The sequence below is a fragment of the Coregonus clupeaformis genome, chromosome 17 (assembly GCF_020615455.1).
Source record: "Coregonus clupeaformis isolate EN_2021a chromosome 17, ASM2061545v1, whole genome shotgun sequence".
Classification (NCBI taxonomy): domain Eukaryota; kingdom Metazoa; phylum Chordata; class Actinopteri; order Salmoniformes; family Salmonidae; genus Coregonus; species Coregonus clupeaformis.
Window position 1 is genome coordinate 56,619,389 of NC_059208.1, and position 15,039 is coordinate 56,634,427.

Below are 15,039 nucleotides of genomic sequence, written 5' to 3' on the forward strand. Positions count from 1 at the left end.
TTTGGGATCATTGTCATGCTGAAAGACCCAGCCACGTTTCATCTTCAATGCCCTTGCTGATGGAAGGAGGGTTTCACTCAAAATCTCACGATACATGGCCCCATTCATTCTTTCCTTTACACGGATCAGTCGTCCTGGTCCCTTTGCAGAAAAACAGCCCCAAAGCATGATGTTTCCAACCCCATGCTTCACAGTAGGTATGGTGTTCTTTGGATGCAACTCAGCATTCTTTGTCCTCCAAACATGACGAGTTGAGTTTTTACCAAAAAGTTATATTTTGGATTCATCTGACCATATGACATTCTCCCAATCCTCTTCTGGATCATCCAAATGCACTTCAGACGGGCCTGGACATGTACTGGCTTAAGCAGGGGGGACACGTCTCGCACTGCAGGATTTGAGTCCCTGGCGGCGTAGTGTGTTACTGATGGTTGGCTTTGTTACTTTGGTCCCAGCTCTCTGCAGGTCATTCACTAGGTCCCCCCGTGTGGTTCTGGGATTTTTGCTCACCGTTCTTGTGATCATTTTGACCCCACGGGGTGAGATCTTGCGTGGAGCCCCAGATCGAGGGAGATTATCAGTGGTCTTGTATGTCTTCCATTTCCTAATAATTGCTCCCACAGTTGATTTCTTCAAACCAAGCTGCTTACCTATTGCAGATTCAGTCTTCCCAGCCTGGTGCAGGTCTACAATTTTGTTTTTGGTGTCCTTTGACAGCTCTTTGGTCTTGGCCATTGTGAAGTTTGGAGTGTGACTGTTTGAGGTTGTGGACAGGTGTATTTTATACTGATAACAAGTTCAAACAGGTGCCATTAATACAGGTAACGAGTGGAGGACAGAGGAGCCTCTGAAAGAAGAAGTTACAGGTCTGTGAGAGCCAGAAATCTTGCTTGTTTGTAGGTGACCAAATACTTATTTTCCACCATAATTTGCAAATAAAATCATAAAAAATCCTACAATGGGATTTTCTGGATTTTTTTTCCTCAATTTGTCTGTCATAGTTGACGTGTACCTATGATGAAAATTACAGGCCTCTCTCATCTTTTTAAGTGGGAGAACTTGCACATTTGGTGGCTGACTAAATACTTTTTTTCCCCACTGTAACTAATATTGAGTAAAACCACAATATTCCACATGCAAGTTTTCAGAGTAGCTACAACATGCTGTAGCTACTCTGTTGTTATTTTCCATCTCTCACACACTCACAGACACATTCACACACACACACGCACGCAAGCACACACACATACACGCAAGCCCACACTCACACACACATACACGCAAGCCCACACTCACATACACGCAAGCACACACTCACACACACAACACCCACCCACCCACCCACCCACCCTCCGCATTTCTCACTCTGAAAAGACGTAAACGTGCAAGTGAAAAGGAGTGATTTAAATGGATACATACTTTGATACTCACCAACATAGCGGATCCGGAAGCCCTTCTTGTTGGTGCCGTGGTCGGAGGACCAGCGCAGTGTGAGCTGGTGGCCGGTCGTAGTGATGTTGAAGGGCGCGGAGATGTCACCGCTGAAGGTGGCCAGAGTCTGGCTATTAGTACTGGGGCCTGTAGAGAGAGAGGGGGGAGAGAGAGGTAGGGAGGAGGGAGAGAGAGGTAGGGAGGGGGGAGAGAGAGGTAGGGAGGGGGAAGAGAGAGGTAGGGAGGGGGGAGAGAGAGGTAGGGAGGGGGAGAGAGAGGTAGGGAGGGGGAGAGAGAGGTAGGGAGGGGGAAGAGAGAGGTAGGGAGTGGGGAGAGAGAGGTAGGGAGGGGGGAGAGAGGTAGGGAGGGGGGAGAGAGAGGTAGGGAAGGGAAGGGGGAGAGAGAGAGGTAGGGAGGGGGGAGAGAGAGGGAGGGAGGGGGGAAGAGAGAGGTAGGGAGGGGGAGAGAGAGGTAAGAGAGAGGTAGGGAGGGGGGAGAGAGAGGTAGGGAGGGGGAAGAGAGAGGTAGGGAGGATGAAGAGAGAGGTAGGGAGGGGGGGAGAGAGAGGGAGGGAAGGGGGGAGAGAGAGGTAGGGAGGGGGAAGAGAGAGGTAGGGAGGGGGAAGAGAGAGGGAGGGAAGGGGGAGAGAGAGGTAGGGAGGGGAAGAGAGAGGTAGGGAGGGAGGGTGGGAGGGGGGAGAGAGAGGTAGGGAGGGGGAAGAGAGAGGTAGGGAGGGAGGGAGGGGGGAGAGAAGGAGAGGATGCCAACAACAAGGTAGATTGTGTAAGAATGTATTTGTTGTGTAAATCATCCATTGAAAGGGCTAACAGCTACAGCAATGACCCAAAGCATTATAGTAATCTTTAGCTGTGAGAAGAGGGGCTGACCATTGTTTGTCACAATGGCGTTTTAGACATTTCAGCATTAATCAAAATCTGTTCAGTGGTATTGTGGTTGCTTCACATTGTAATGCTCTTGCATTCATTAAAAGTCAGGTCATACAAAGTTTTGTAGGCCTTGCATTCAATACCAAAACTTCCAGCCTTTTAATGCCCAATTTATCCAAACTGAAGATTACATTTACAATGCCACTGCAGCCCAAAAAATACAGTTTGAAAACAATACATATCTGGGCAAAAAGCAGAAGTGTTTTAAAAACATGACAGTGTGTGATAATAGCCTGGTCCCATATATGTTTGCGCTGTCATGAGTTGGCAAGACAGCACAAACAGTTGTGGCACCAGGCTGGTCCAATGCTATTATAGCCACCATCAAAGACTTCTAGGATGTCGAACTCCCTCTCGGTCTGGAAGGACTCGAAGTACAGGGTGATGTTGTAGCCCTTCTCTACATTGATGGTCCAGATACACATCTGCAGGTTGGGGTAGCTGTCAGGGTAGCCTGGACTCAGGATCACACCAGTAGAGTCAAACCTCACATCGTGGGCTGGGCATTGCACTGGATGGGCACATAACAGGAGAACACATGGATGCTAGAGGTACCTGTAATTTATTCAGTGGTCACCCAAGAGGCAGTACTCACTAAACTAATCAAACACATTCGGCCAAGAAGCAAAACAAAAAAAGAAAGGGTTAAATTATTTCAAGACAAGTGTTGGCTGGTGCCACTTAGGACAGGATCATTGTAATGGCTGGAATGGAATAAATGGAATAGTATATCACCAACCGTTCCATTCATTCCATTCCGGCCATTACTATGAGCCGTCCTCCCCTCACCAGCCTCCACTGCCCAAGACCCACCCCTCACATTACCGCTTCTCTTATGCCCCCAGACGTTCCGTAGATTTTCAGGACAAATCCCACCAATGAGATGCCGGAGAGAAATACGGCGGCATAAAACATTTATGACAACAGCTGTTTAGGCCACTAAACACAGTGAGAGGGAAGACACAGAAACATAACTGGAATAGAAAACTGGAAACACAAGGGGCTGTGACAGAGCTGGGCAGAACGCATCACAACAGCACAGCTAATGACAAAACCATTTTAATGACAGCTGCCACAAACACACACAAACACACGCAAGTAGGCACGCACTCGCACACACATATGCAAAACGAAGGAACGCAAGTACATGCTCAGGCACACACGCATACACACACACACACACACACACACACACACCTTGACATGTGGGAGGAGGCCCATCCATCTGAAGTCTCTCCCCCAGTCTGCATGTCAGAATCTCACTCCCCACCAGTGTGAAGCCAGGATGACAGCGGTACAAGATTATGTCCCCTGTCAGGAGAGAAGGTGAAGAGGAAGGTGAAAAGGAAGAGGATTAAGAGAGAGAGAGAGAGAGAGAGAGAGAGAGAGAGAGAGAGAGAGAGAGAGAGAGAGAGAGAGAGAGAGGGGGTTGAATGGAGCAGAAAGTGAAAAAGAGTTAGTTAGCGTCTGTCTGAAACAGAGAGAGAGAGAGAGAGAGAGAGAGAGAGAGAGAGAGACGGACTCTGATAAAGCTGTTGTATAATTAAGAAGGACAGCAAACCTGTGCTGCAGTAATAGAGACAGATGCCTGAGACAGATGGGGTGACATTCTTTGACATCCAAGGTTGAACACTGTTAATGAGTGAGTTCTAGCCTGGGTAGGAATCTTTGAGACTTTCATAACAGTTACTAGGAAAAATAAACAATGGTCCCTGAAGTATGAGTATTGCAGTAGAACTAGTGTTAGTGCAATATAACACAGAAAACCAAGAATAATGGTGTTTAAGATAAACAAAAGTATGCTCTTCCTCATTGCCATCATCACCATCACCATAATCAATATCACCATCATCATCATCATCTACTGTAACATTCTGGTCCTTTTAGAAGCCATATGATGTCTTCAACCAGCAGCAATGGGTCATGTTCCAGATGATGTCTTTAGACAGCAGCAATGGGCCATGTTCCAGATGATGTCTTTAGACAGCAGCAATGGGCCATGTTCCAGATGATGTCTTTAGACAGCAGCAATGGGCCATGTTCCAGATGATGGATGGATGGATGATCGTGGTCCAAGAAATCTATACAAGGCTGCTATAGACACAGCAGAGCCTTTGGGCCTTGTTACCAGGCAAGGTGAATCCATCTCAGCCACTGTCTGTAATTGCCCACTTTCACACCCACCAATCACAGAGTTAGTTGCTAACTCACTATTAATCAGGCAGGTCACACATGATACAAGTCAGTATTCGACGTACATCCATGTCTGAGTACGGCGGGAGATGAGTTGAAAACCGGCCACTAGGGGCAACAGTGAGTGCTATTACCCTCATGTAGGCTTTGATTGTGGATGGGGATGGTGGATGGTTGCATGTTCGAATCCATCAATAGAAAGTTGTTTTTTATAGTTTTGTTTTAATCATATCCCGAACTTTAACCCTTACCTTAATCATGCAAAGTTAATGCCTAAACTTAATCTTAACCAAACACTTCGAAATTTGATGTTTCTAACAATTTTGAAATTTGACGTTTGAAAAACATGGATGGATTTGGCATGGGCCCTCAGATCCTCAAAAGGTTCTACAGCTGCACCATCGAGAGCATCTTGACTGGCTGCATCACCGCCTGGTATGGCAACAGCTTGGCATCCGACCACAAGGTGATACGGAGGGTAGTGCGTACGGCCCAGTATTTCACTATACAGCTCCCTGCCATCCAGGACCTCTATACCAGGCGGTGTCAAAGGAAGGCCCTAAAAATGGTCAAATATTTACATTTTTAGTCATTTAGCAGACGCTCTTATCCAGAGCGACTTACAGTTAGTGAGTGCATACATTATTTTTTTTCATACTGGCCCCCCGTGGGAATCAAACCCACAACCCTGGCGTTGCAAACACCATGCTCTACTAGCTGAGCTACATCCTTGCCGGCCATTCCCTCCCCTACCCTGGACGACGCTGGGCCAATGGTGCGCCGCCCCATGGGTCTCCCGGTCACGGCCGGCTACGACAGAGCCTGGATTTGAACCAGGATCTCTAGTGGCACAGCTAGCACTGCAATGCAGTGCCTTAGACCACAGCGCCACTCGGGAGACATAGACTCCAGTAACCCAAGTCATAGACTGTTCTCTCTGCTACCGCGCGGCAAGTGGTACCAATGCACCAAGTCTGGAAACAACAGGACCCTAAACAGCTTTGAACCCCAAGCCATTAGAATTCTAAACATTGGCCCTTTTTTGCACAAACTCTCTTGCACTGACTCTATGCACACACGCTGGACTCTACCCACACTCACACATACTTACACTGACACCCCAACATTAACACCCACCCACCCACACACACAAACACACACACACGCATACTGACGCCACACACACACGCACAACACATATGCCGCTGATAGTCACTTTACCCCTACCTATATGTGACCCATTTCAGGAAGGTAGGCGTTTGTCGCACTGCTTCACAGAAGAGGCATTTTATTTTATTTTAAATTGTTTTATTGTCTTTTATCAAAATCAGTTTTTTTGGCAGAAATACCTTCTGGAACATGTGAATTTTCATGTGCCTTAATAACAAACTTGTATGCCATCTGTAAATACTAATAAAATTGTTAAATTATGAGCCAAGTTGGTTTAGCCACGGCAAAAGACAGGAACCTTCCCACTAGCCATGATTGGCTGAGATAATGGATGGGCTGGACATGCCGAGAGATGAGTTGGGATTGGTCTGCCATGTAACCCGCTTCTGTCTATAACATGAGCTGCTCAGTATGTGTAGGTAATCCTTGCTACCACGGCTTTTTTGAAAGATATAACGTTAACCATGCAGATCTGCAAAAGTGTTGCTACTGCTCTCAACAACATTGCTGCCCAGAATTTAGCAGGCGCTATCAACAAAGATCAGTGGGAAAAGGTTGTGATGGACTACTACAAGGTCATTGTGAACCGGAGTGACTTGACACAACAACCGGCCAAACAAGCTGTAGCTAGCTACAAACCAAACGGAAATGACACACTGGTGTGAAGCGTTCATCCATGTATATGGGTAAGAGTCTAGCTAGATTTTTCAGATATTATACGTTTCTAACTTTGTCAGAAAGTTGTTTTCATTGCAAGTTAAAGCGTACTGTTAGCTAGCTAGCAAACAATAATTTGCTGGCTTGCTAGCTAAGGCATCCGACCACAAGGCTAGCTAAGGTTACGTGTATGATCTATGTAGTAATATTATTTGTATCTCTGAAATCATTTGCATTGCTAGTTATAGCTAGCTAACATTGAACCTAGTTGGTTAGCTTTAGCTACCTGCAGATTCATACTCCAACATTTCATGCATAGCGGCTAGCTATGACAATCAGTTTGTACTGTAGCTATTGGTTGGGATTATGGTTCATTGTTTAGCTAGCTAGCTACATGTCTAAACAAAAGACTCCACTTCACAAGAAAATGATTATATGACCATCAAGCTAGACAGGTGTGTCTGGGGGGTGATTACGGCCATCTATTGTGTTTCATGAACATGAACAATAGTGACCCATCCACTTAGCTAGATGTGGCTGGGGGGTGGTTTTAGCATTTCCTTCACATGACCCATCAATGTAGACACGTTTCTGGGTAAGCATCATCTAATAATTGTAAAATATTTAATCCATATTTTTATCTGAACACTTTCAAAGTCAGATTAGGATATAGGCCAAGGACTGGATAAAGTATATTTTTACCTGGAGTTTGTCCTTATTGTAGGCTACTACTTTTACCACTTTTAGTCTTGAAATCGTTGGTTGTTTACTACACTATTCACTCTGTTCTGGCCTCCCATGTGAATCCTTAAAGAGATGGGTGGGGCTAAGGCTTAAGAAGGTGTGAACGATGCTGAATGGATGTAAACAAAGAAGAGCTCTCCAGTAGGTGTACCAAAACATTCAAGTGCCATTTTCTCAAAAGTGGGGTTACACGTTTATCAACTTTCAAAGAAGAATTACTTTCCCATTGTTCCTCAACTGCAGTGTGGGATGTACCATTTTGCAGCTCTGAGTCTCTTTTATCCAATGTAAAAAAACACCATTTCAAATGTTGCTACATAAGACCAAGTAGAGGCGTTGGGTCAAATATGTACAGTACATAGCTATCTCAAATACCTCGTACCCATGCACATCGACTCAGTACTGGTACTCCCTATATATAGCCATGTTATTTTTACTCATGATTTTTATTCATTATTCACTTTGACACTATTTCTATTTATAAAATAAAATATATATATCTTAAACTCTGTATTGTTGGAAAAGGACCCGCAAGTAAGCATTTCACTGTTGTCTACGAAGCGCGTGACAAATTCAACCGATTTGATTTATGTGTGTGTGTCTGTCTGTCTGTGTGTGTGTGTGTGTGTGTGTCCACCTATTGTATTAGTCGGGGTCAAACACACCGGAGGAGGCTTGTCCTCTCTCTAAGACATGATCAATACTCAGTGAGGACATTCTACATGTATCAGCATTTACCTGAGCAGAGGAGAGACGTACATGGGGGATGTGGTGAAGGGGCATGGGGCATGGGGCTGGTGTGAACTCTCAGTAAGGCCAGGGCCTATACTCACAAAGCGTCTCAGATCTGATCTAGGATCAGGTCTCCCGCAGTCCATATACTCTTTATTCATAATGAGCTAAAAAGCATAACTGATCCTAGATCAGCACTCTAAGACGCTTTATGAATACAGGCACAGGAAAACTCCTAGTCCCAAGTATAACGATTGGTGAGGAGGTCCTATCCCAAAACTATTCATTAGAAAAATTGAGAATATTTGGATTGAACTAGACGTGGAGGCGTTACCTATTTCAAACTCCCTGTCCTCCGTGAGGATATCAGCGTTGGCCACCTCCGGGGGCGCTTGGCAGATCCTCAGCTGGTACACTAGAAGAGGAGGAGGAAGGAAGAGGAAGAAGGAACATTTCAACAGAGTAGTAATCCTCTTTTTGGTTAACCACTTATTGCACTGGGACTTTCTGCATTCTTTCGAACATGGAATTAAAATAAATAAATAAATATATATATATATATCTGTCTAAGTCCCGAATGGCTCCCTTTTCCCTATATAGTGCACTACTTTTGACCAGAGGCCTATTTGGGATGCAGATTTGTCTCCTTCCTTATTCCTTGTGATGGTTTGCGTGCAAGTACCTGCTCAACTCAACAGTACTGCAATCTCCACCCATGCCACAGCAGACCCACTTGCAAAATCACAGACCAAAGACCATTGATTTCCCATGTCTGGACAAAAGAGCATCAGAATTGGGGAGGAGGAGAAACTGCTGGCATTTGAAAGGTTAGGCAGGAAAAAAAGAAGGAAAAAAATGCAGATTCTACACCACCTGCACCTGGCTGCATACCAATTTATTCAGCAGCGATGTGATCTCGGCGGTGTGTTTAAGGGCATCAGATAAGCCCAGTGTACCTTCTGGGAATCAACAGACCGGCCAAGCTGTGCTGTTCTGGCAAGGAGGCACTGCTAACTATATGAGGGAACGAACACTGCTAGCTGGCGCTAACGACAGGATTAAATAAGGTGACAACGGTCGGAGCTGGGCCCGGGGAGAGATACTACACTGCACACACACATGCACGGATGGAGAGACACACTGAGTTCATACACACACACGATCTGAGGAATCGCTGCTGCTAATGACAGGATTAAATAAGGTAGCACTCTGAACTAGGCAAGGGGAAATATTACACCATTGAATCTTACAGCCAACCTCTTTCAGGACTGCAGATCCAAACTACACCCACTACCCAGCTACCTGGCGGGGTCATGCCAACACAAACTAGGGGGTAAAATCAATGACAGCCATTGATCATTAATTAATTGATAACAGAGTGTAATTGTTATAAAACTTCTCAACAGTCTGAACAGACAGAGCAGGAGGGAGATATCTCCTGAGCGATAGACATATAGCTAACTTCCAGACCTGGGTTCATATTCTATTATTCAATGTAAAAGCTGTGCTTGCCTGAGCTTGCCTGGTGCAACGGAACCAATAGAAAAGTCTCCGAAATGCCAACCCCACCCACCTGGCTCTCCAGACAGGCTAAAGCAGTATATAGCTAAATCTACTTCTGCTTCCCCATGAACAAGGGTGTAAGAAACAAACATAAGTAAAACAGGGAGGGGGACCTTCCTTTATTTGTCCAAAAAAAGAAACTCACATTTTCGTAAACAATATGTTTTGCTACAGTTTGCTACCGTGTGCACTAATGAATAAACCCCCAGCGTACAGAGTAGACAGAGGAGGAGGGAGGCTGTCTAATAGACGAGTGGGGGCTTTGGCTCCGGACAACCACGCTACAATAACAGAAATTAAGTAGCGAAAGCCACTTAGCATGTGGCTTCGGTTAAATGTGCTTGCTGATTAATAAGATTCCTTTAGAGGCTCCTCAGGCAGAGGAAGGAGAGTGAGCACAGAGGGTACGGGGGTTGTGTGTGTGTGTGTGTGACTGTGAATTTGGTGAATATGTGTCCGTGTTTGTGTGTGTTTATTGCCAATTGAAGCGAAAGCAATGAACAGAGTCAATGACTTTCTGTGTCCCCATGAGAGACTCTACATTTCGCTCTGTGATAGGCTCTACTAAAAGAGATAAATTAAAGAGGGAACCTCCTCTATGGATTTCCCTCATGTGGGATTTACGTCTAGATTGACCGGTTGATGTGCTGTGAACGATGAAGATCATCACCAGTCAAAACAAGTGGGCTCCGGGAATTGAGTCATCAAATCTACCCACAAATGGTATTCTATAATATTATGATGTTTGCATAATGTCCTGAATAACTATGCAACTTAAACCCTCTCATAGCAGGATTGGAAAAAGTGACAGTTGTGCATGTTGCTTATTTGGAGTGATAATCACATTCTATTGATTTATTTCCCCCCGGGCCAATCTTTTGATGTGACCTACATGAAAACACTTATTTTGTCATTCTGGACAGCAAACTGCATGAATAAACCGTCTGCAGCCTACAATTGTATTACTTGACAGTTGAGGACAATCTAATAAACTAAACTAATATCTTTAATAAGTGTCGTATAAATTTTGGCTAATTCACAGCAAAGCAGAGTGTTCACTAAGGGGAAATCTAGTTGTTTCTCTAACTCGGTGGCCCATTTAAAATGAATCAAAAGCTAAACTCATTACAGAGTAATTCCCATGCCAAACCCAAGTAAAATATAGAGAAACATTGCTGTGTATTATCTGTAGTCTAGTACATTCATATCATTAAGCAGAAGCAGCTAGGAGCAGCTAGCTTCGACAGAGCAGCTCTCCTTATTAGGCAACAGGGATGGATGTACAGATTAATAATAATGATAACAATAACACGATTGAGCTATGATTGATCAAATAGTTCTACGTTACCTTTTGAACATCTGACAGACCAACTAAAAACCTTTTAATAACTGTAATCAACCAACAGTGACATGTCAATACATACCATATCAAAGTCCAAACCTGTAGTTTACCCATAACCCATTTGGGCAGAGCTGAAACTAAGGTGACAGTTAAGCACCTCGACTGTTACAGTAAAGTGATTGGAGTACCTCGTAAGCCACCCCACCGTCCACAATCAAGACAGACTGGTTTACAGTGAGAGAGACGTTTGATACAGGTCAGGATCAATAAGCACTTGTAGTAAAATCATAAGTGCTGGCTGTAGCAGAATGACACGGGCCTTGCTATTGGGAATGACATGGGCCTTGCTATTGGGAATGACATGGGCCTTGCTATTGGGAATGACATGGGCCTTGCTATTGGGAATGACATGGGCCTTGCTATTGGGAATGACATGGGCCTTGCTATTGGGATGCTTGATCTGTTTTTTCCAGTAGCACTGTGTCAAGGGAGCAGCCTTGTGTGTCATTAGTAGTGTGAAAAGGCTGTATGTGTCTGGACAAAAAAATATATTTAGGCAAGTGCTCACTGCTCAGAGCGCACCCTGTAGCCAATAATCAATGTGGCACAGGTGTATAGAGTCATGTCCCTTCACTGATTCATTAAAAAGACCGTCAGATGGGAGAGAGGCATCGAAGTGCAATAAGTCAGGATTAAATTGACTATGAAAATGAGCTGAGCCAATAATGAGTACTGGCTGCCATACGTGTCAGAGGCCCTAGGCAGGCAGGGAGGAGGACTAGGAGCTTCACTCTGCTGCCCATCAGGCCATTGATCTCTCTTCCTTTTCCTCTGGATTTGTTCTCTCCTCTCTTTCTCTTTCTCTACCTTTCACTCTCTCTTTCTTTCTCCACCACTCTCTCTCCCTCTCCTCCTTCATTATCACATTTGTTCTCCATCTTTCTCTCTCTCCCGTCTTTTCTATCTTTCTCTCTCTCCCCGCCTGTCTCTCTGATGAAGTGCTCACCATGGTAACTGAGCACGAAGAATCCACTGCCGCTGAAGTCGCTGTGGAACTTAATGAGGATCTGGTTGGAGGTGCTGTAGACCGACTCTAGTGCTGTGTTCCCACTGAACTGACCGATCTGGGGGGAGCTCTGGTCTGGACCATCCCTGTAGACACACACACACACACACACACACAACACAACACAACACAACACACACACACACACACACACAACACAACACAACACAACACAACACAACACAACACAACACAACACAACAAGACATACACACCAAGGATCAATGACATATCCCTCCCCATGGGCAGGTGATGGACATTGTCAATAGACAAGGAAGACAAGACATTGACCAACACAGACATGTCTTTGAAAGGAGCCCATTGAAAATCTATTTGCGGTCATCTTTAACAAACATTTCCCAGGTCAATGTAGAGAGCAGGATACATAACCCATCACTGACCTACAGTATTCCTTCCAGAGAGAGACGTTAGACGATGTCATCTCTTTTTATAAACTTCGTTTTTTGGAGAAGCCACAACCTAAGGGCGCTCGTTTCAGAGACTGGGTTTTAAAATGCAGAAAGGTACCCAGATATCAAACTATCTACCCAATTAAGAGACAGGGGCATGAGGAGGGCTACATCTCTGTGATCGTGACAGCCAGAGAGCAGACTACCTCCATGGGTCAAATCTGGAGCCAGTCAAAGGTAAATGAGTGTGTGAAGGGGAGAGGGGGTCTGTCTAATGGTGCTCAGTGGACCCCCTCTCTGGGCACCGCTGGGTCAGAGCAGTCCTAACGAACAAGCAGAGAAGCTGTTTTATTAATCTGGCTAATCTCTGACACCTGGGATGTTTCGGGAGCACGGTGTGTTTGTGTGTGTGTCTGTGTGTGTGTGTGTGTGTGTCTGTGTGTGTGAGAGAAAGAGAGAGAGTGCTTGAGTGATTGTCTCTGTGCATTAGTGCATACGTGAGTGTGTGTGTGTGTGTGTGTGCGCGTATACGTGTGTGCACACACAAGTGTGTGTGAGCGTGTGTGTGTTTGAAGCCAGCACGACGTCTCACAGCGCTGAGAAAAGATTGAAGCGCAAGTCGGCCGCAGCAGTCAACAACATAAATAAATCCTATCAGAGACTGAAACAGAGCCGGGTGAAAACAGAAAAGCACCTTTGCTGAAAATGCATTATTTAAATGTTTGGGGGGGAGAAAGGGGGACTTATTATTCGTGTGCGCATGGATGGAGGACACACATTATTAGAATTCATCTCAGAATTCATTCATTCCATCCATTACTCCATCCCCTGTCTTCCTCCTCCTCCCCCTGCACAACAGTGGTGTCAGAGTGCTGGGGAAGACAATTACTCAGAAAGCCGCTCTCTTTAAAACATCAAGATGCCTTTGACTGGATCTATTGGGATACATGAAGAACTCGCCTTGGCGACTGTTTTACTGCATTACATTTCCTCAGAGAGAGATTAAAAGTCTGTGTACGTCAACCATACTCTATGCCTTTAAATTGACTAACTGTGAGTGTGATGTCACTGTTGGTCAGTTTGTTTAATGAAGGGATGGCGTAGGGATGGAGTGATGGTGGGAACCATGACGGCGAGAGAGTGAATGGGGGGTGAACAGTTAAAATACAGGTCTCTCTCAGATCAACCAGAAGACAAAGTTCTGTTTTACCATGAGTGAAAAATGCAGTAGCTATGGTAACCACAGAAAGGATGCATCCAATTAAGAAAGAACAGTTTGGAAGAGAGGTTTGAGAGCACTGTGGAACGTGAAACTGCAAAAATAAAGTTGGCTTTTTTCCGCAAGTGTATAATTACTTTTATGTTTTAAAACAACAACGCTATAAGGAATACTTTTTACCATACCAAAGTTATCTGCCAAAACAAGTTTTAGTAATAATTCCACTAATTAAGCGTCCAACACGTAAAGTCAAGGGTTAGCTCTTCTATAATTGGCTAGGCTAATTGACTATCACATGGTTTTACATAATTCCTTGTTATCTCCTCATGGGTATTGAAACAAAAGTCTTATTTCATAGAAACTAACTAAAAAGTTATTGTGTACAATATGACACAATTTACATCAATATATTACAATAAACCCTTACCTGCTGTGTAAGAGGTGAGTGAGAAGAGGTGAGTGGGAAGAGGTGAGTGGGAAGAGGTGAGTGAGAAGAGGTGAGTGGGAAGAGGTGAGTGAGAAGAGGTGAGTGGGAAGAGGTGAGTGAGAAGAGGTGAGTGAGAAGAGGTGAGTGAGAAGAGGTGAGTGGGAAGAGGTGAGTGGGAAGAGGTGAGTGGGAAGAGGTGAGTGGGAAGGGGTGAGTGGGAAGAGGTGAGTGGGAAGAGGTGAGTGGGAAGAGGTGAGTGGGAAGAGGTGAGTGGGAAGAGGTGAGTGGGAAGATGTGAGTGGGAAGAGGTGAGTGGGAAGAGGTGAGTGGGAAGAGGTGAGTGGGAAGAGGTGAGTGAGAAGGGGTGAGTGGGAAGCGGTGAGTGAGAAGAGGTGAGTGGGAAGAGGTGAGTCGTTTTTCTACCTGGCATTACAACCAAGGTGAATGAACAGAGGAGCTAGGTGAACAGAGGAAGTGTGAGTAAGCTCTTCATTAATCCTTTTCTCAACCGGCTGCTGTTGACACTGGATTTAGAAGTGGATATGAAAATAATCTTCACTTGAACTTGATTGGTCAAACTCCCCCAGCCCTCCTGCATCAATGAACATAATTTGTATCCTTTTGGGTTGCTGCAGTTCAGTGTTGTGGCACTCTAACTTTGCCCACTCTGAGGGCTGTAAGAACACTCAGAATCAGAATCACCATATGGGATAAAAGGCAGAAATTCAGTTGGTGAGGGATTAATATTGCACCATTCCTGCTAGTAGAGAAATACATAGTTAAATGTGTAAAACTGATAAAAAGCAAGAATTTTCTTAGTAACTGTAATAAAGCACTATTGAGCAGCTGAGAGAGAGATACAGTTGAAGTCGGAAGTTTATATACACCTTAGCCAAATACATTTAAACTGAGTTTTTCACAATTCCTGACATTTAATCCTAGTAAAAAATCCCTGTCTTAGGTCAGTTAGGATCACCACTTTATTTTAAGAATGTGAAATAATAGTAGAGAGAATTATTTATTTCAGCTTTTATTTCTTTCATCACATTCCCAGTGGGTCAGAAGTTTACATACACTCAATTAGTATTTGGTAGCATTGCCTTTAAATTGTTTAACTTGGGTCAAACGTTTCGGGGAG

General features: G+C 44.6%; 1 protein-coding gene across 1 annotated transcript in view; it reads right to left on the reverse strand.

The window, feature by feature from the left end:
- LOC121586782 (CUB and sushi domain-containing protein 3) overlaps positions 1–15,039 on the reverse strand; it is a 759,103-nt gene that overhangs the window by 138,519 nt on the left and 605,545 nt on the right. Inside the window, exons 44-48 of the mRNA XM_041903753.2 lie at positions 11,786–11,931; positions 8,209–8,289; positions 3,576–3,689; positions 2,701–2,889; positions 1,432–1,578 (exon numbers count right to left, since the gene is read on the reverse strand). Coding sequence (XP_041759687.2) covers positions 1,432–1,578; positions 2,701–2,889; positions 3,576–3,689; positions 8,209–8,289; positions 11,786–11,931 — 677 coding nt within the window. The remainder of the gene's footprint in view (positions 1–1,431; positions 1,579–2,700; positions 2,890–3,575; positions 3,690–8,208; positions 8,290–11,785; positions 11,932–15,039) is intronic.